The sequence below is a fragment of the Lepisosteus oculatus genome, chromosome 5, assembly GCF_040954835.1.
Source record: "Lepisosteus oculatus isolate fLepOcu1 chromosome 5, fLepOcu1.hap2, whole genome shotgun sequence".
NCBI classification, from domain to species: domain Eukaryota; kingdom Metazoa; phylum Chordata; class Actinopteri; order Semionotiformes; family Lepisosteidae; genus Lepisosteus; species Lepisosteus oculatus.
This window is the reverse complement of record NC_090700.1, coordinates 2,360,733-2,381,841: the sequence shown is the minus strand read 5'-3', so window position 1 is coordinate 2,381,841 and position 21,109 is coordinate 2,360,733. Positions and strand designations below refer to the sequence as shown.

At 38.3% G+C, this 21,109-nt stretch overlaps 3 protein-coding genes and 1 pseudogene across 3 annotated transcripts; all 4 read right to left on the bottom strand.

Annotated features, from left to right (window-relative positions):
• Nucleotides 1-3,161: 3,161 nt before the first annotated feature.
• On the bottom strand, nucleotides 3,162-4,166 carry LOC102687332 (olfactory receptor 52E8-like). The gene has a single exon (XM_006627953.2). The coding sequence runs from the start codon at nucleotides 4,164-4,166 to the stop codon at nucleotides 3,162-3,164; it is 1,005 nt and encodes a 334-aa protein (XP_006628016.2).
• Nucleotides 4,167-6,137: 1,971 nt separating this feature from the next.
• On the bottom strand, nucleotides 6,138-7,120 carry LOC102687132 (olfactory receptor 52Z1P-like; annotated as a pseudogene).
• Nucleotides 7,121-8,754: 1,634 nt separating this feature from the next.
• On the bottom strand, nucleotides 8,755-14,314 carry LOC102686930 (olfactory receptor 52K1-like). Its single transcript, XM_069190791.1, has 3 exons — nucleotides 14,241-14,314; nucleotides 11,157-11,394; nucleotides 8,755-9,783 (listed from the first exon to the last, which is right to left on the bottom strand). Exons 1-3 carry the CDS (start codon nucleotides 14,312-14,314, stop codon nucleotides 8,755-8,757), a joined length of 1,341 nt encoding a protein of 446 aa, XP_069046892.1.
• Nucleotides 14,315-15,346: 1,032 nt separating this feature from the next.
• LOC102686730 (olfactory receptor 52K1-like) lies at nucleotides 15,347-16,344 on the bottom strand. The gene has a single exon (XM_006627950.3). It carries the CDS (start codon nucleotides 16,342-16,344, stop codon nucleotides 15,379-15,381), a length of 966 nt encoding a protein of 321 aa, XP_006628013.3. The 3' UTR covers nucleotides 15,347-15,378.
• Between the last annotated feature and the right edge of the window lie 4,765 nt (nucleotides 16,345-21,109).

Below are 21,109 nucleotides of genomic sequence, written 5' to 3'. Positions count from 1 at the left end.
TGAGGATTAATTTAAATATAATGTAAGTCTATTAAAAAAATGATATTTTAATATGTAATCAAAGTTAATAATTTATTTAGCCTTAGCCTTTCAAAAATACAATAAAGTTAAGATTTACAGCAACAAATGAGTTTATAGAGGAATATTTTCCAAATATTTTTTTTTATTATAGTTCAATACTGACAAAAATTTTAAGTGAAACCAGACATACAGTAGGTAAAAGAAGGAAAGAAAATATATATTTATATCTGTTGGTATAAGTGTGTATGTGGTTCAGTATTTTTGTGAAAGTAAATCCGAGGAGTAGAAGTTTCATTAGATGGCTGTGGCGGGGGCGATCAAGCCCTCCGCGAGCCCGTGGTCCACTCCGGTCGTCTGCATCCGGAAGAAGGATGGCTCGTGGAGGTTTTGTGTTGACTATAAAAAACTGAATGAGGTCACCCAGGAGGACTCCTATCCTAGGTAGATAGACAGATGACACCTTGGATTACATTTCCGTGTTGACCTGGTTCAGTTTGCTTGACCTCCACTGCGGCTACTGGTAGGTTTCGCTCTCTCCCAAGGCTCGCCGAAAGACGACCTTCTCCATCGGCCAAGGACTCTGGCAGTTAATAGCAAATGCGTGGTGTACCCAGATGACCTGCTCGTGCATGCTCGGGGTTTCGAGAAGGCTCTGGTGAATCTCTGGTTAGTGTTGGCTTGTATGCGGAGGGCCAGATTGTAGCTCATCCCCGAGAAGTGCGAGCTCTTGAGGGGGAGGTTACTTTCCTTTGGCATGTGGTCGGCCCGCGAGGAGTAGGTCGCTTTGGTGTGCAGCTGGCCGACACCCCGCACCGTGGTGGAACTCTGCAGTTTCCTGGGGTTGGTGTCTTACTACCAGAGGTGCCAGTTCGTGTGAGACACAGAATGTGAGACGGGCTTCCGGGGGCTGCGGGAGGCACTGGTGGTGGCTTCTGTCCTGACCTTCTCGGATCCGTTGCTGCCCTATGTGCTAGATACTGATGCTAGTGATGCTAGTCCTGGAACAGACCGCAACCACCGTGGCTGATGCCCTGTTGGTGATGGAGGAGCTTCATAGTGACCAGGATTTCCAGTCTCAAGTGACAGGTTGTTGGAGCATTTTAATCGGAAGATTTCCCATCAACTGGCCATCTTGGTCTCAAGGCACCAGCAGGACTGGGACTGCCACTTATCCCTCACCATCTGGGCATACCGGACAGCTGTGCAAGAGTCCACCAGGTGCACTCCAGCCTTGCTCATACTGGGCACGGAGATGTGTATCCCGGTGGACCTGCCATTCGGTTCGCCACCGGGAAGAGAGCTGACGCAGCCAGCTGGGCCAGATTACGAATGGGACCTGCAGCAGCGGATGCTGCGGATACACAGCTTCGGCGGGAATCCTAGCTCAGGTGGGGATATGGCAGAAGAGGTTTTATAGTCTGCGCTGCAGGGGGACCCCCTTTAGACCAGGGGACATTGTCTGGGTCTACAACCCACGGTCAGCCTGAAGCTGGCGCTGGTGTGGGAGGGAGTCGGGGATGTCATGGAGGTCTGCTACCATGTCCAGCTTGGAAAGCGAGGGAAGGTGGTGATCCTGCATCGAGCCTGCCTGGCTCCCTTCAGGGCTCAAGGGGGGTGCTGGAACAGGAGGGAGAAGAGGAGCCCTGGGAGCAGCTAGGTCCAGATTTCACCAGCCCGGTGGGGGAGCTGAGGGGAAAGACCTCCAGACTCCACCTCGCCTCACTGGGTACACTTGCCAGGTGCCGCGGGGCCTGGAGGATTTTGTACGTAATGTAACCAAGTGATTCGACGTCTGTAGGACGCCAGATGTCTCAGGTGGGAGCAGTGTGGCGCCCTCACCTGGTCTTGCGGCCAAAGAGCTCCCAACTAAAGTACGCAGCGAACTAGGTTTGGAAGAGCCCAGCTTCAAGGCAGAATGACATACAGTAGCCACGCACGAGCACTATCTGATGCAAGACGTTACTGAACTCTGCACCTGGGCAAGGCATGTCTGCAAAGCAATTCCAGGAACTCTGACCTTCCAGCATGGACCGTTTCCATGACAGCCTGTGGGAGGGATGGCAGGAGGCGTAACAAGTTCTTCTTAAAATGTTTCCTGCTTTGTTAAACTTTTAATTTGAAAACCTAACTGTTTTCAAATTAAAAATGTAGCACACTAGAGAACAGTACAATTGTTTATTGACAGGCTAAATTATACAGTAAATTGATAGATATACAGCAATACACTTTATTTTAAATGAAATAAATGAGATTAAATAAATGCTGTATTATGCTGTATTATATGCAATAACCTTTTTTTTTACCAACAGGTGAGTGGAGTTGGCAATGGCACCAGAATGGGACCCAGCTATGCCAATATTTTTGTTGGCTGGGTAGAAGAACGGTTCTTCGCTTCTTACACTGACTATGTCACTGACCTCTACAAGTAAGCATTACCTTAGCTTACTGCCCTGTCTTTCTCACACCTGAAGAAGGCTCCACGGCCGAAACATTGTGTTTTCTTTCTTCTTCTTTTCCGCATGGAATAAACCTATTACTTGTTCCTTTGCAGCCTACACATGCTGACGCAGCTACCCACCTGAACTACAGTACATAAGCACATTGTACTGAATATTTTTCTTAATTTTATTTTCAGTGTACAATCTGTGAAGATGATAGACAAAATGAGAAAACTAATACTTAAACATAAGTTTTTAAAAGAGTATCTATCCTCTTTATTAATTTTCTACCAGTCTTATTTAAAAGATTAATTTCTCACAAAATGCATTCAGTAACTTAACGATGTACAGTAGCAACAATGGGCATGCAATACAAATTAATTTTAAAATAATATTGGTTTTGTCTTCATGTGTCTTTTTCCATGGTGTGAATATTAGACTATTGAGTAGAAATGTTTGAAAATGTTGCTTAGATTATTAGGAAAGTCAACAGTTCATATTTCTATAAAATACAGTCATACTGTAAGTACAGATACTCTATCAGGGATATTTTACTGAAGTTTTCATGGTGTGTTTTCTTGTTTTAAATTTAGTTTGACATTATACTCACACATTTCTTAAAGACAATTCTCTTCAAATAATTTCATCAAATAATTTCATATTGAATAACAAATATAAATGATGTTAATAAGATGAAGTCCCTCATTCCCCAGTCTTTTCATGTGAATTGTATGTTACACTGGACACTTTAACAGAGGTCTGACCAATTCTTGGAGCCTGAACAAGTTTCACTAGCTGTTCTCTAATCTCTTTTGTTCTGAGACCGTAAATAATTGGATTGAAACAACAGGGAATGAGAATGTGTATTATACTAATTAAGACACGAATGTTTGGGGGGATGGAGTTCTTAACTCTGTACGATAAGTAGGCTGTAATGGTACAGGTATAACTCACACACATGACTATTATATGTGTAGTACATGTGTGGATTGCCTTTCGGGAAGATTTTCCTGATGCTTTTATAAAGATAGAATAAAAAATTTTGACATATGAAATAACAATACACACACAATCAACAGTTGTTATACAGAAAACCGCTACCAACCCCACAATGCTATTTGTGACTGTGCTTCCACAGGCCATACTTACCAGTGCCATGTGCTCACAGAAACAGTGATCAATGACATTTGAGGAGCAATAAGGAAGGTTACCAGCAAGGACGACAACGATCACAACAAAGGTACAATTTCTGAGAATAGTTACAACAGTAAACTTTAGAAAATTAGAAAGGTTCATGAAGTCATTATAGCGCAGAGGAATGCATATGGCAGCATACCGATCCAGAGCCATCCAGAGGAGAATGGATGATTGGAACGAGCCAACAAAATGAACGAAAAACATTTGGATCAGACAACCCAATAGAGAAATGCCATTCCAGTTGAATAAGAAGCTTAACAACATTTTGGGGATGAAAATTGTTGGCATGCTCAGGTCTACAAATGCCATGGCTCCTATTAAAACGCACATCGGAGAGTGCAAACTCCTCTGTGTTCTGATGACAAATATAAGAGCTGAGTTTGCGACAGTCGACAACATGAACATCAGTAAGAAAGGGAAGAACAGAAGCCATCGTTGCTCTTCAAGTTCATAAAATCCTATTAAAAGAAATTCAGTGTGGGAGAAATTTCCACCTTGGAATCCCTGCATCCCTGCTGTGATTTCAGTGCAGTCTCCAAGTACTACATTCACCTGAAATTGGAGAACACTTCCATTGATTACTATTGCTCCCATTTAATTTGTGTTGTAAAGAACAACTGGCAAACAATGAACATTTGCAAATGGATACTTGGGCTGCAGATATAATGGCACAGTTTCACGCAATTTTGAAAAAAAAGCTAAATATTAAACAGAAATTAAATCTTCATTTATCTGCTATGAAATCAGAATTCAATAGAACTCAAATAATGTATAAATTATTGTATCATCAAAAACATAGCAGGTACAGTTGAAGTAGAACATAAAAGAAACACTGTCAGTATGTTAATATACGGTATCTTCCAATTGCATGTAATCACAGTTAATTACTCTTTGAGCAGTTTCAGATTTTGCTACAGATACAGTAAATATGATATTTATTTTTATGAAATAAAAGCAACCACAGCATCAATACCATATTAATAACTCACCAAGCCAAAAGGAAACCTTTATTCTATCTGTTTTCTTGTGATAGTGTCTTCTTTGACTGTGTTTTAATCCAGCTCTTGCAGTAGCTACTCTTAAATCCCTTTCCTATATTCCCCTGATGAGGTACTAGCCTGGTGTTAAAAATAATCCATAACAATAATATACGAGGTACAGTAATAATGTTTTCATCATAAAGGTGAGGCACAATTCATTCTTAATGAAAAAGAAGTGACCAGCCCATCACAGACAAACATTAGATACCTGCATCTTGTTAGATGAATCTGAAGAGAGTTAAGGATTTCTCTGGAGTCCAGCACTCCTGAGCTGGATTCAGATTAGGCAGACACCCACTAGGCCTAGGTGTCATTCATGCATAGATATCGGCACACAGTCTAGTGAGGGGACTGTGAAAAGAGTTAGTCTACTTAATTGTGTACTCGGGTTTTGACAATGTGAGTGTGTGTTTTGAAGACTGCATCCTCATCTAGAAGTAGAAGATATTTGATAGGGCAACTATGAGAACCATGCTATAAAAACATGCTAATCATGCCACTATTTAAAACCCCAGTGGATACTGGTGGGTGAGACATAATTATTTGTTAATAATAATAATAAAGGATTTGAGGAATACTGAACATAAGCAAAAAAAAATATAAATACAGAAGGGTGTTTAAACTTAGGACAGAAATGTTTGAAGTAAAAAAAATGCTACACTAGTTACTTGCTAGCTAATGTATACCGTAGCATACTCTTCTCTTGTTGGTATTACATAATTTAGATATGTCCTAAATGACATACAGTATCAATGATATTGGTTACTTATTAATCATGGATTAATTATTAATGAATCAATTAATCCATAATATTTAATTATGGATTTGCCCACTCAGTCTGTTTAAGGTATTTCCTATTTCTACAAAAAAACATATTTTGACAAAATGAGTATATTAAGTAATAAATGATAATAAATATAATAAAAATGTTTTTTATTTGAATTTTACCAGGCTTGACAGGTTTCAACATTTTGTCACCTGACCCCATTCTAGAGATCGATGCCAAAATCGTTGAATTCATGTCCAAAATCAAATCTGTACATTTCATTTTTTTGTAACAACACTATGTTGTGTCATGTTTATTTAGAAGCTTAATATATTTGATTCTCAGTGTGAAAGCTTGGAAAAAAGCTTGTCCTACTAACTGAATTACTGTAAGTCTGGATGTATTCTTGGCCTCATACAACATACAATATAACCAAACAAACAAACAAATGAAGTCTTGAGTTTTAAATGCATTTGGTGGATTTACATATAAGGTGATTCAAAAATATATTTTAAACTGTTGCACTTTATTCAGCATTGTAAAAAAGAACATACTAAATATATTTTCACACAATTAAAAGAGACATTGGAATTATATTAAATGATTGGATGCTGAATAGGTTTACAATTACATTTATTATAGTATGGAGTTCATCATTTACCCATGTTTACCATATTAGATGTGCATCACACTTGATACATTAATCGAGGTGTGAGCAAGTTTAGTTCTTTTAATTAATTTGAATATCTGCTCTCTTATCTCTTTTGTTCTGATACCATAAATAATGGGATTGAAACAACTGGGAAAAAGTAAATACATTGTGCTAATTAAGACACGGAGGTTTGGAGGGATTGAATTCTTAATCCTGTATGCGAGAAATGCTGTCATGGCACAGAAGTAAGTCACACACATGACTATTATGTGGGTAGTGCAGGTGTGGATTGCTTTTTGGGAAGATTTTCCTGATGCTGTTTTAAATACTGAGATGAATATTTTGGCATATGAAACAACAATAAACACGAAGTCTAGGGTTGTGACACAGAAAACAGTGACCAGCCCAAAAACATTGTTTATGATAGTATTTCCACAGGCCAAACTTACTAATGCCATGTGTTCACAGAAACAATGATCAATGGCATTTGATGAACAATAAGAGAGATTACCAGCAAAAATGACAATAAACAGGATGAAAATACCATTTCTGAGAACAGCAGCTATAACAAATTTAGCAGAAGAAGAAGGGCTCATGTAGTCATTATAGCGCAGTGGAATGCATATGGCAGCATACCGATCCAGAGCCATCCACAGGAGAATGGATGATTGAAATGTGCCAAGAAAATGAATAAAAAACATTTGGACAAGACAGCCTAGTAAAGAAATACATTCCAGTTAAATAAGAAGGTTAATAGCATTTTAGGGACAAAAAATACTGGCAAACTCAGATCGACTAATGCCATGAGGCCTATTAAGACACACATTGGAGAGTGTAAACTCCGTTGTGTTTTAATGACAAATATAAGAAGTGAGTTCGCAGCAGTAGACAGCAGGAACATCAGAAAGAAGGGGAAGAATAAAACCCATCTGTTTTCTTTAAGTTCATGAAATCCAATGAAAAGAAATTCGATGTGGGAAATATTTCCACCTTGGCGTTCCTGCATCCCTGCTGCAATTTTAATGCTGGAATCGCCAAATAATACATTCACCTGGAAATCAGAGAAAACTTAAATTACTATTTCTACCATTTTATGTACAATAATAAGCAAGAAGGAAAATAATAAGCAATGAATTGTATGTATTGTATTCGATCGCACAGTTAAACTGAGTCAACATTCTGGAAATATTAAAATAAAAGTATCCTTACATAAAAATGAACAGGAAAGAAAGATATTTTCATTTTTTTATTTTTAGCATATTTATTTATCATCCTCTCATGATACAAAATACAATGTCTTGCAAAAGTATTCAACCCCCTTGGACTTTTTCACATTTTATTGTCTTACAGCATGGAACCATGACGTATTTAACTGAGATTTGTTGCCAACACAAAATACTCATTATACATTATACACAAAATATAATGTCAAAGTGAAATAAAAATCCAGACATTTTATTATTTATTAAAAGATAATAGCACCATTTTGCATAATTCTTGAAATGTAAAGGTCGGATAAAATAATACTCCAAAGCTCAGATAAAAGTGTAAATTACATGAATCTATGAAAAAAAATAGTGAATATTTTTATTTGGAGTTAATGCCTTTATATCCCTGAAAAATGTAAGAATAATTACTCACAAATACAGCACTAAAATATAAACACAGATGTAAGCAATGCTGAAGTAATCACACCATTAGATCCCATGAATATCTTTATAGAACTGGTTGGTACAAGTCTATACCATTTTCCAGTATTAAGTGAAATATTATGACCACAGCTGCAATGACACATTTAGTGACTCACCATCTCAAAAGGAAGTCCTTCTTTTCTTTGTCTTCTTTGATTGTGCTTTAATCCAGCTCTTACAGTAGCTGCTCTTAAATCCCCTTTCTATATTCCCTTGATGAGGTATTAGCATGGTGTTAAAAATAATCCTTAACAATAATACATGAGGTAACAATTCTTAAGTCTTCAAGGTAAGACCTTACAGAACACCTCCGAGAAACAGGCTCACAAACTGAATAATAATCCTTCTATTTAAAAAGAAATTTTGATGAATAGTAAATTATCATCCAATTGGTAAGAGCAATAAGATATCTTCAGTATGCCTTACATATTAGCACATCAGTTTTCTCTATAATGAGGTGTATTAGTGCTTATGCAACATGGCCACTGTAGTGTGTCATGATCAGTCATGGATGATCAAAAATTAAATTGATACCAAAAATATGTAAGCAATATCTAAAATTTTGTATATACTCTAAAAATATGCATACATTATGGATTGATATGTTTCTCTTGAAGCTTTATTCATTTTATTTTTCAGCAGAAACTATTGCGTGAAAGTTTGAAAAAAGTTTGTGAATATTTTTTAAAATGACATATTACCAACTGTTCTACAACTATTGCCGATCTCTTACACAGCCAATAAATATATATTCTTGATTTTGTTAATCATAAATGTGATAAAACATGTTTTGAATACATGCAATTTATTAAGCATTTATGAAGCACAATATTTCCATATTTCCATGCAATTAAAAAACATTTTAACTATATCAAATAATATCATATCGAATCAATCAACGTCTCATAATTAATAACATGGAGTCTATCCTCCTCCCTTATTTAACTTCTTAGTTTTGCATCAGACTCGACACTTTAAAAGAGGTTTGATCAACTTTAGTTCTTTTAATTAGTTTGAGTATTTGCTCTCTTATCTCTTTTGTTCTGATGCCATAAATAATTGGATTAAAACAACTGGGGAAAAGTAAATACATTGTACTGATAAGTACACGGATGTTAGGAGAGATTGAATTCTTAACCCTATAAGTAAAAAATGCTGTCATGGCAGAAAAGTAAGTCACACACATAACTATTATGTGAGTAGTACAGGTGTGAATTGCTTTGCGAGAGGATTTTCCTGTGGTGGTTTTAAAGACTGAAATGAAGATTTTGCCATATGAAACAACAATGCAGACAAAATCAAGAGTTGTTACACAGAACACAGCACCCAATCCTACACTGCTGTTAATGACTGTGCTTCCATTGGCTACACTTACCAGGGCCATGTGTTCACAGAAACAGTGATCAATGACATTTGAGGAACAGTAAGGCAGATTACCAGCAAGGATGACAATAACCAGAATGAAAATACCATTTCTAAGAACTGCTGCAACTATAAACTTTAGGGAGGAAGAAGTGTTTGTGTATTCATTATAGCGCAGAGGAATGCATATGGCAGCATACCGATCCAGAGCCATCCAGAGGAGAATGGAGGATTGGAACGAGCCAACAAAATGAATGAAAAACATTTGCACCAAACATCCCAGTAGAGAGATAGCATCCCAGTTAAATAAGAGACTTAACAGCATTTTTGGAACAAAAAATACTGGCAGACTTAGGTCTACACATGCCATGGCTCCTATTAAAACGCACATCGGAGAGTGCAAACTCCTCTGTGCTGTAATGACAAATATAAGAGCTGAGTTTGCGACTGTAGACAACATGAACATGAGACAGAAAGGGAAGAACAGGAGCCATCGTTGCTCTTTAAGTTCATGAAATCCAATTAAAAGAAATTCAGTGTGGGAGAAATTTCCACCTTGATATCCCTGCATGTCCGCTGTGATTTCAGAGTTGGAGTTTCCAAATAACCAGTTCACCTGGAAATCAGAGGCATTTCCATTGATTACTAACAATCTATACCAGATTATTGTACAGTTTATAGGCAAATAAATAGCATATGACTCTACATGTTTAAACCATGCATATGACAATGCAGTTGAAATAAGTGAAGATTCTGGAAATCTCAAATAATCTTCTTCTATTTTTATATTAAAATTAAGGTGAAAATAAGATTCATTATTCATGGTACAAAGTAAATAAATTAATATGCGAATCTTCATCCTGTGAAAGTGCCACAGGTGATCTCATTAGAATTATAAAAGAATGTAAGAATGTTTCCACACGTGCTAACAACAAACTCAAAATATACACAAAGATATATTGTTATGGAGAACGACACCCCATAAAATATTTACACACCTTCCCACAACTTCTAGTCATACTTCATTCCTAAATAATTTGTTTTCATTTAATAAGCATTTACCTAAGGAAAGACTGAAAACCAAAATGTTTGTGCTTACATTTGTAAATCTGTTTTAGCAGACGATTTTCATTAATTCTGTGAAATAACTGCAACAACAATAATATTAATGATAAGGACCAATACAACTCACCGTCTCGGTTTACTTTAATCCAGCCCTCGCAGCAGCTACTCTTAAATCCCTGTGTCATATTCCCTTGATAAGGTGCTAGCATGGTTAAAAATAATCCTTAACAATAATAACAAGAACACAAGTCGTGTGCCAGAGCTAGTGCTTACATAATTACAAAAATATTGTAACACTACCATTATAATAAATAGCTCAATGTGAGACCCATTAGAGACCTCACAACAGTCTGTAGCTGGCTGCTTGGGTAATAGTAAACCAATTTAATATTTTAAGGAAACATCAAAACATAAACACAGAACAGCAGTAGCATGTTCTATAACATACAATTTAAAAAAACAAGTCACAAGAGCAGTGTGAGAAGAGAAAAAAACATCAGGGGATAGAGTTCAGTAATCTGACAGTTTACAGGAAGAAACTGTCTCTGAATCTGGAGGTTTGTGCCGTTATGCTCCTATATCACTTACCAGAGGGAAGGGCAGAGAAAAGTAAGGAACCAGGATGACTGGTATCCTTAGCGATACCTTCAGTCTTCTTGAGACAGTGAGTTGTAAAAATGTCCACAATAGAGAGGAGCTGTATGATGGACTGGGCTGACCTGATCACCCCCTGTAATGCTTTCTGGTCTGAAAATTAGCTGCTTCCAAGCCACACTGTAAAACCACATGTGAGCACACTCTCACTCGCACCTGTCCTGTAAAAAAAAAAAGGCGTTGTTGTGCTTTCTTTGTAGCTCCAGTTACATTCTGGGACCACGTCAAATCATTAGTAATGAAGGTGCCCAGGAGCATAAAGCTTCTAACCATCTCTGCAGCCACCCCATTGATGTGAAGAGGGGTGTGGTCCCCACCCTGTTTTCTAAAATCGATGACCAGCTCTTCGGGTTTGCTGACATTGAGGGAGATATTATTGTCAAGGCACCCCTCCACCAGGTTCCTGACCTCATCCCTGTAGGCCGTCTCATCATGACTGGTGATGTGGCCAAAGATGGCAGTGTCATCAGCATACTTGTAAATGGAGTTGGAGCTGTGTGTGGCCACACTATTGTGGGTAAACAAGGAATACAGCGGGGGAGGGGGGAAGCACACAGCCCTTAGGGGCACCTACAGTATATTTCTTTCCATTGACAGGTCATCAGCGGCTGGGAACAGTGGCACCGGTGGTTCCATGATTCCCTCAAACCAAACATAATAAGCATTCAGTTCAACCGGTATAGAGAAATCAGTATCAGTGGGTATAGCACTATCCGTAGTTTTCGGTACTTTCATTTTTGTAGGAGAACATTGGTATAAATGCTAAAATATCTTATTTCATTATCCTAAAATAAAAGATAAATAGTGAAGGGTTATAAAAGGGTTATAAAACCACATTTTCACGTGGGTGGAAATATTGTACGTTTGGGATATAAAGGCTTGTTGTCTAACTGTCTAACATAACTGTAATGTTTTCTGTCCTTGTATCGTAGTAAATGGCTGTGCCATAAAACAAGTTTCCCCCAGGAGATGATAAAGCATGAACTGAACTGAACAATGTGAGAAGAGTTTTGTTGAATCAGGACTCCTTGTCGTGCAGTCTTCAGCCCAGTGTGAGTTTCAATGTGCTCAGGCCTTGTAAACCACCTTTATATAGAGGAAGGCCTGTCTTTTGACATTTCAGATTCTGAAGATGTCAGTTTCTATTGCAGATCTCCAGCCATTTCAGCCCATGGTGCAAGATGTACCTGTAGGTAAGATTGCCACTATACTTGTAGCCTTGAATCTTTTAAATGATACTATAGCACAGTGGAAAGTGGCAAATGGAAAAAAGACAGTGGTTCTTGCCTGAACCACATTCCCCAAGAATAATCGGGAATGTGCAGTAATAATATAAAAACTGAGGAGAGAGAGCAATGGCTAAAATTTCCCTGAAATACTGTACCATGTTGATATTCTGCACAGGTCACTCCTTTCTTCTCTGGAAATTGTATTTACATATTGGGGCATACCAAAAGAGTGAATTTTAACATTTTTAGATTTTTCAGATGACCTGATAACATTTCAGGTCATACAATCTTCTTCTTAAGTACACACCCTGGAGCCAAACTATTCAGAACTTGAATGATGCTGACCTGTACTGACCTCAGAGGGGGTCTGTCACGGGAGCCGGTCCTGACTCCCGTAAAGGGCGTTGTTTAGGACCCTATGTGGACGGTATAACCCGGAAGTGACTGGGAAAACCAGGGACAGGTGTACGTAATAAAACTAAAATACAAAAGTGTCAGAGCGCTCCCTAAAGGACCATGCCAGTATACTGTACATAATACATCTGTGACACCAGTACCATTATTACTATTGAGAAATATATTTTTATTTAGGTGCAGCACCACCATTGATTAGACACTGCCTTAGGCATCACCAATAGAATCAAAATGTCCTGGATAGATCTATGGACATAGCAAAGGCAGTTATAAATGCAGTTGGAAAAATTCAAACAAATAAATTATTTTTTATTTGAACCTTGCAAGTGTTCATGGGGAATGTAGTCAATTCAAGAATACTGTATCAATGGTGCCCTAGAGGTATGTCAATTCCTTACAGTGAGTGTTGTTTGTGTTTTAAATACTTTACTGTATATTTATGACACATGAAATAAAGATCTAATATATTTCTGAAAAAATAAAATATAAAATAAAAGGGCACAGGAACAATTGTTATTGATTGTGTTGATTGCAAGAGATAAAAATACTGTATGTCAAAAAATCCAGAACGCATACGCATACTGTATACAGTATGTACTGTATTATAGCAACCTGCGCCTCCCAAAAATGGACTGTTCCTGTGCTCCTTGACCTTTCTCCTCAGGCCCTTCTTTCCTGCCTTTTATTCCTCTGTAAAGAGAGACAGCTGTTCACTCTCTTACCTCCTGAAATCATGTATGAGCAGCCCCTCTCTCTCTCCTCTCCTCCCATTCACCCTGCTATTCCTACCCCCCAGTGAACAGCACTCCTGCCATAAAAATAAAAAAGGCAACGAAACTTCCTCACAAGCCAGAACAGCTTCCTTGCCTCCCTCCTTCCACTAACTGCTGAAACATGCTCAACAGCTCAGTAAATGTTTTTTTTTCTCATATAGTAGTGTGTTTTGGGCCTTGAAAACATCTTTTGTAATGTAATAGTTATTTAAGCAACACAAACACCCCTTATCCCTGATTAGTCCATTGAACTGAGGGTTTACTGTATTAGGGGCATTACCTGGGGGCATGTGCAGTGTGGAGGTGGAGCTCTGGATTTTGGGTGACGTGTTGCCTTAGCAACCACAGCTGCCCTGGCTAGTTAAGGATGAGCTGCAGCTGTGGGGGCCCTTTAAGACACGCTGAACACCTCGACGAGGGATGTGTAGACCCCGCAAGGGGAGAACTTTCCAGCAACAGCCCCAGAAGGGACTGTGGAGAGAGCGTTGTGTCCACGTTTTTTCATTCATTTTATTTTCCTTTTCTTTTCTCCTGTCCTACCGTGTATCTCACCAGGCGGAAACTTTTCTCCCCTGTCCCACCCATTATTTTGGCCTGGAGCCTGCAGTAAGGCGGCGTTTGTTAGTTTCTTCTTTCCGTTTTCTTTTTTAAAACTTTTTCCACCCTCCCTCCCTTGGTTTGTTTTTCAGAGGGCTGAGTGGCCTCCCTCATGAGGGGAGGATATGTGGCATTACGTGGGGGTGTGTTCAGTTTTCGCCCTACGCCCCTTTTCTTCCAGTCTGGATTCTGCTAAATAGGGATAATCCAGACTGGATACTGTTGTCCCAAGCAGGTCCTTTTCCCCAGGCTGGACCTTGCTAAGTAGGGACAGTCCAGCCTGGACGCTGCTCTACAAAGCGGTGCATTTTTCTTTTTCCTTTTTGTGTTTTTAGCCTCACACTAGTGCTTCTGCCCCCTCAGACGGGGCATCTACTTTTACCGGTGTTCGCTGCTGCTCCTCCCACTCCCACATTGTTCCACGATGAAACACAGAACTGAATGATATTGTAACGACCGCGGGCTTCAGTAGGACTCGGGATAAGGGGATAAACACCATATTTATTAACCGGAACCGGGGGAGGGTACACACACAGGGACAGGGGTTACGGCGCTGCACCTACACCAGCACAGACACAGAAGGGAAGAGGCCGTCTCCCAGCCTCCGTCCCACTACGCACAGTCCCACAGTCCCGCAGCCCCGCCCCCAGGCGCTGTTCTCAGTCCGCCTTGCGTGCGCGTGGCAAAAGAGCCCCACGTGGCGCTACAGTATACAAATTGATAATGTGTTGCGGTTAAAGAATGTTTTGCAAAATGTAGCCTCAAATAAAAAAAAGTGATACTGAACTATCTTTTATAAAGGGAAAAACCGATAAATGAAAATCTAAAGGAATAATAATACATACCTTTATTTTACATAGTGTTTTTCATGGTACATCATCTGTACAGTGCAATAAAACAAAAATAACCAAAAGTATCTGCCATGCTGAAATTTCCATAATACATCAAACATAAATAAAAACTATGTAGCAAAAATAATGTCATGTCTCTATTTTAACGAACTACAGCCAGCGACATCCAAACGTCAGGCACAATATTGCACAAGGTTTGGCATACAATATTATATTCAGGTAAGAAAAAGTAGATTTCCACTGAAATGCAAGAAAAACTATTTTTCAGAGAAGATTGGATTGTGATTGTTATACTAAAATGTGATTTGAGTTAATGAACAGATACTTCAGTATGTACACATGGCAAACTTTTGTAACATTTTGAAAAATATCATACCTGAATTAAGCAAGTCTACAGAACCTAACCTGATATCTTAAAAAGCAAAGAAAATGCGGTTTGATCAGTTGTGTTTTATTAAACGTTTTGAAAGCATACTTATAAAAATAATTTTCAAAAGTTTCATTTTTCAAAAATATATTTACATTATATGCAGCACATGCAGTTTTCAACATACAGTATTAATAATATCAAATAATTGTATGTTAAGTCCATCACCTCCCCTTTTTTGTGTTAATGGTGAATCACACTTTAAGCTTTAACAGATAATTGAGCAAATTTTGTCCTTCCTACCAGTTTGAGTATCTGCTCCCTTATCTCTTTTGTTCTGATTCCATAAATAATTGGATTAAAACAGCTGGGGAAAAGTAAATACATTGTGCTAATTATGATACGAATGTCAGGAGGGATTGAATTCGGAATCCGATATGAAACAAAAGCTGTCATGGCACAGAAGTAAGTCACACACATGACTATAATGTGGGTAGTACAGGTGTGGATTGCTTTGTGGAAAGACTTTCCTGATGTCGTTTTAAAGACTGAAATGAAGATTTTGACATATGAAATAACCATGAACAAACAATCAAGGGTTGTAACACAAAAAACTGCTAACAAACCTACAACATTGTTCACAATTGTATTTCCACAGGCCAGTCCTACCAGGGCCATGTGTTCACAGAAACAATGATTAATGGCATTTGAGGAGCAGAAAGAAAGATCTCCTGCAAGGACATCAACAATAACAGCAAATGTACCATTTCTAACAATGGCTGCAAGAACAAATTTTAGAGAGCTAGAAATATTCAGGTAATCGTTATAGCGCAAAGGAATACATATGGCAGCATACCGATCCAGAGACATCCAAAGGAGAATTGATGATTGGAATGAGCCAACAAAATGAATGAAAAACATTTGCACCAGACACCCCAGTAGCGAAATACCATCCCAGTTAAATAAGAAGCTAAATATCATTTTGGGAACAATAAATACTGGCAGACTCAAGTCTACACAGGCCATGGCACCTATTAAAACACACATTGGAGAGTGTAAACTCCTTTGCGTTTTAATGACAAATATAAGAATCGAGTTAGCAATACTAGACAACATGAACATCAGGAAGAAAGGGAAGAAAAGAAGCCATCGATGCTGTTTAAGTTCATAAAATCCCACAAAAAGAAATTCGGTGTGGGATATATTTCCACCTGAGTAATCCTGCATCTCAGTGCTGAAGATTCCAAATAACACATTCACCTGCAAATCAGAGAACACTTCCATTATTACATTTAATACAGATTATAACCAGCTTTCTAACAATGATCATTTAAGCTAAACATTTAAGAAGAGAATGTGATGGCACAATATATTATACTTTCTATAATTCTGAGAAACAGAAATAGGAATTACATTAATCTGTTACACAGTTTAGAATAATAAGAATATAAATCAATAGATAAAGTATAGTAAATCCTTTATGTCTTTAGTCTTCAAAGAACTACAAGAATAATTCAACACATATGCGTCAACAAAATAAAAAAATAAAGAAATCATATGATTTCTACAGTATGCAGGTTTAATTATCTTCCAATAGCATTTAATCACACTGTACTTCAATGCTGATATAATATTTTCATATTAGACATATTAAACTGATATGAGTTAAATAACAGAAACATTAAATATATTAAAAATAATGAAACAATCATTTTTACTATCTGTATATTGTTAGTAGAATTGTATGTGAGATCCAGTAGTTGTGTGGAATAACTGCAGCAGAGACAGCATTGACAATATTAATGATAAAGAGCAATAGAACTCACCATTTGTTGTTACTTTAATACAACTTCTTCAGTAGCTACTGTATCTTAAATGCCTTTCTCAAATTCCCTTGATGAGGCACTAGCATGTTGTTAAAAATAAACCTTAACAGTCATACAGTATATGAGGTAATAATTCTTAGATCAGCAACAGGACTGAACTGAACTAAACTGAACGCTAATCAATCTATAGAGACAGAAGTGTGTAAGGCCCAGTAATAAGTTGAGGATTCTTAATTATAGGCAGCCCATCATTCGATTTTAGAGGAAAATTAAAGCTCCCTTAGGTGTTTGCGTTATTTAGGTATGAGAACCAATGATAGTTCTTTTAATTTTTCAGTTTGAACTTGTATCTTGACTGAACAAATGCAGTAATTTCCCCTGGTCTATAACATGTAGATTTAATACAATTTAAAGAGAGTCATCATTTGTGTATGTATTCCTAACAGTAGCGGCAATGCTTATTAATAGTATAGGAATTAAGTTTGTTGTCCCCCTGCTAGTCTCTCTCTCCCTCATCTCATCTCTGTGGTGCTGGACACAGAGGGGCCATTCTATGTGGTTCAGATTTAAGGTGTTTTTCTGCCTGAAAGAGTTTCCTGATAAGGAACGACTCCCAGGGCTGAGATTCTCCAGCCACCCTAATGAATGGTCATCCCAAGGTGTTTATAATCCTAAAGTCAGAGAGCATTGTTACTCATCCTCTACCTTGATCAGCCAATCAGGAACTGGTAGGGCAGGGTAACCTCACTTGGGTCTCGAATGTCCACGAAACTTTTAACCAATGAACGACTGTAGTTCCTCCAGATAAAAGAGGCAACAAAGAGCCCAGAGCGCCCCTCCAGGACATTCTCAGGCTCATCTCGGACAATCACGTGACGGCCAGTGTGTCCGAGTGCCAGGACTTTATTTTGTTCTAAGCGTCGAGACCGGAGGTCACCCGCGCGTAACCAGTGGATCCACCCGAGGTTAGGTTAGCCCAGCAGCAAGCCTCGTGAACCGCCGGTACCCCACCGTGAACGTTTGCCTGATCAATGAGTGAACTACGATCGGAACTGTCGACAGCTGAATCTCAGGATTCAGGACTAGCGCTACATCGGGAACGAACCAGTCTTCTTCCTGTCTAAAGAGTGTAACTTGCTCGGACCTGCAGTCATTTTTCATGTGCACAAGTTCAGCCAGGACTAAATAGATCTTCAGAGAGTCACTGATGTACACTGCTGTTATGTGTGTAACTGCATAAACAAACAGCTAAGGTTTCGGTGGCACTGTAGCAAAGGATCTGCGCCTGTGGTTGGAAATTGCTGGTTCAAATCTAGCGACTGGCAGAGAAATCCTACTCTGTTGGGCCCCTGAGCAAGGCCCTGAACCCCAGCTGCTCCAGGGGTGCCGTATAAATGTCTGACTTTGTGCTCTGACCCCGAGCTTCACTCTCCCTGTGTGTCTCATGGAGAACAAGCTGGGGTGTGCAAAAAGACAAATTCTCAATGCAAGAAATTATATATGGCTATTAAAGTGATCTTATCTCATCTAAAAATGCAATTAACTAATAGATGTTTTTCTTTTTCCTTTTTGTGTTTTTAGCCTCAACTGGTGCTTCAGCCCCCTCAGATAAGGCATCAACTTTTACCAGTGTTCACTGCGGCTCCTCCCACTCCCACATTGTTACACGATGAAACACAGAACTGAATGATATTGTAACGACCGCGGGCTTCGGTATGGAGCAGGAATGCTCCAGGACTAACTAGCCAGGTCTTCAGAGATTCACTGCCAGCGCGCCGCAGCAGGACTCTCTCCCTCCTTCCCCCACACCTCCAGCCACAGCAGGATTTGCTGGCACCGGGCCAGAGGACGCTGATTGGACGCAGCAACAGCCTTCTTTGTGTCCGCGGGAGATATGAATCCACAGAGATTGGATGAGTATTCAACATTCTGCATTACAGCTCGAGAATTCAATTGTTATCTCAATCCCAGTTGATGTCAATTTAATTCATATGAGTGATGTACTTGCTTTTGAGTATGAAGTGTAGAAGTTGTCAAAAGCTAATCAAAAAGCTAATTAATGAAACAGTATAAATGAATCGTATTATGAATGTATGTATCACTTGGTATTTATAACTTTTCGTGATTGAGTTTTGTATACTTTTGTATTCTGCTAACCGTCACTATAAAATCTGTTATGTTTATATGCACATTTTATGTATTAATAAATGTATTCTCGTGTATTAGTATCCATGTGTGTGCATTGCTGAGTTCTTCTGCAAGGTCGATTTTATAATACCCATTGAAGAATCATTTTGTGATTTACTGCTACAATTAATAATTGTCCCAGTACATGCACAAAACCCCTACACTACATGTACAGATGCAGCCATTCAAAACAAGCCGGCAATACCGCATTATTTTGCGGTGCGCTTGACGCAGCCTACCGCGAGTTACCGTAAATTCTCGTATAGTACCTCATAATACCACGTGGTACCGCAAGTAAAATAATAGTATCCGGAATTTCCGCAAGGTGGAGCTAATAAAGCTCAACCTCTCATGTTAACAAAGATATTACTAATAGTATCAATAATGAATGACCTTGGACAAGCTGTAAACTCAAAGTATTGCCCTGGTCCACATTCTTTTTTTGCATTGACTGTCTTTGTAAAAGTAACACCACAGCATTTCGCAATCACGCATTTGTTTCCAATCATGCAAAGTACAGTAATTTTTGAGAAAAATATAAATTTGTTTGGTGCGAGTGAAGTTCTGACCCAGGGAAATGCTTCATTTTTTCAAAGAAATGTTTGTTAAAAAAAAGTCATGGCTCCAGCTGGATTCGAACACCCAACATGTGATATGGGAGTCAGGAACCTAACCCACAGCGCCACCGGCAAGGTCACATAAGGGGTGTTGAAAAAGTCCTACAGAAACATTATCAACAGACATCGTACAGCGTGTACTATTCTTGTATTGCGGTACATGAATATAATTATATCATTATTCATTTCTTTAGATGCGCAATTCCATATTATATTCCCTTTTAATCAAATTTAAAAAGTATGCTTGTTGACTCCAGTATCACATTAGTTAAAGACTCCGATGCTTAAAATGTTTAGGGAGAAATGGAATACTGGTGTGTATTTTTTCTTTAAAGCACCGAGACCAGCCATATACTGTATGTTTATGTTCCAAAATTAATATCGTTTTTGGCCTTCACACGCGTTACAGTATGCTCCTATTCTTTTTATACTCAGCTACTAAGATTTCCCTTCAGTGGTAAAATTCCATATAAATGTTCAATACTAAAACAGGCACAGTAAAGACATTTAAATCTTTCTACGACCAACCAAGGCATCACAAGTGCCCCTGTCAGTCAACCAATCACGTACCGCGGTTTTTTGCGTCATCGCGCGGTACGTGTCTGTGCCGCGCACTTTGAATGGCTGCATCTGTAGGAAAATGTATACAGTAAAATTTCAGAATTTGTGAGGGTTCAGTACCTTGAGGTACCTATACTTGTAAGTTAACAAATATGCAATTTAAAACCTTATAGGAAAAATAGGGTCTGGTTCTGTGACTCGCAAATCAAGCATTTCTATAGTATTTTTTGTTATAACTATTAACTGATTAAGAAATAGTGCTAGTAATTACTGGTAGTAACTGAAAATGAGTACTGAAAACATTGTTACCCTCTATAATTAAATTATTGCATATCACTATTAAAAATGAAGCATTACTGTACTGTGATATAATTTTTATATAGCACAATAACCGGCTAGTAAATTAAATTTACTTACTCCCTTCACTCTCAACCAGTTGCTCTGCTCCTCTGCTTTATCTAAATTCTCTTTCTTATAATTTTTGTTCTTATCCTTTTCCATGAGACATGTGAGAACTGAGACTGTAATAACTTGGAACCACTGACGTATTTTTCTTATTTAATATTATTTTTATTTTGCAGCACAATACTGAGTCACATACAGACGTTTTGTGTTTTGTGTGTACGTGAGAGGTAAAACTAGTGAATGTGAGAGCATTTTGTTTGTGTATTGGAGGTAAAGTTTGAATAATGTCCTAAACGGCACCTCATAGTATTAGGATTTTGTAAATAAAGTAAAGTATCATTAGTATATATACAGTACTAATTTTATATTTGGTACAGTATGTACAACAGTGATAAC

Bases quoted from the DNA above. Each gene is read 5' to 3' on its own strand.
- LOC102686930 (XM_069190791.1), bottom strand. From the start codon at position 14,314: ATGTGGGAGTGGGAGGAGCAGCAGCGAACACCGGTAAAAGTAGATGCC. The intron at 11,395-14,240 runs GTGAGGCTAAAA...TACCCACAATAG, and splicing joins GAGGGGGCAGAAGCACTAGT to TGTGGCCACACACAGCTCCA. The intron at 9,784-11,156 runs GTTAGAAGCTTT...TCTGATTTCCAG, and splicing joins ATGGGGTGGCTGCAGAGATG to GTGAACTGGTTATTTGGAAA.
- LOC102687332 (XM_006627953.2), bottom strand. From the start codon at position 4,166: ATGCAGGGATTCCAAGGTGGAAATTTCTCCCACACTGAATTTCTTTTA.
- LOC102686730 (XM_006627950.3), bottom strand. From the start codon at position 16,344: ATGCAGGATTACTCAGGTGGAAATATATCCCACACCGAATTTCTTTTT.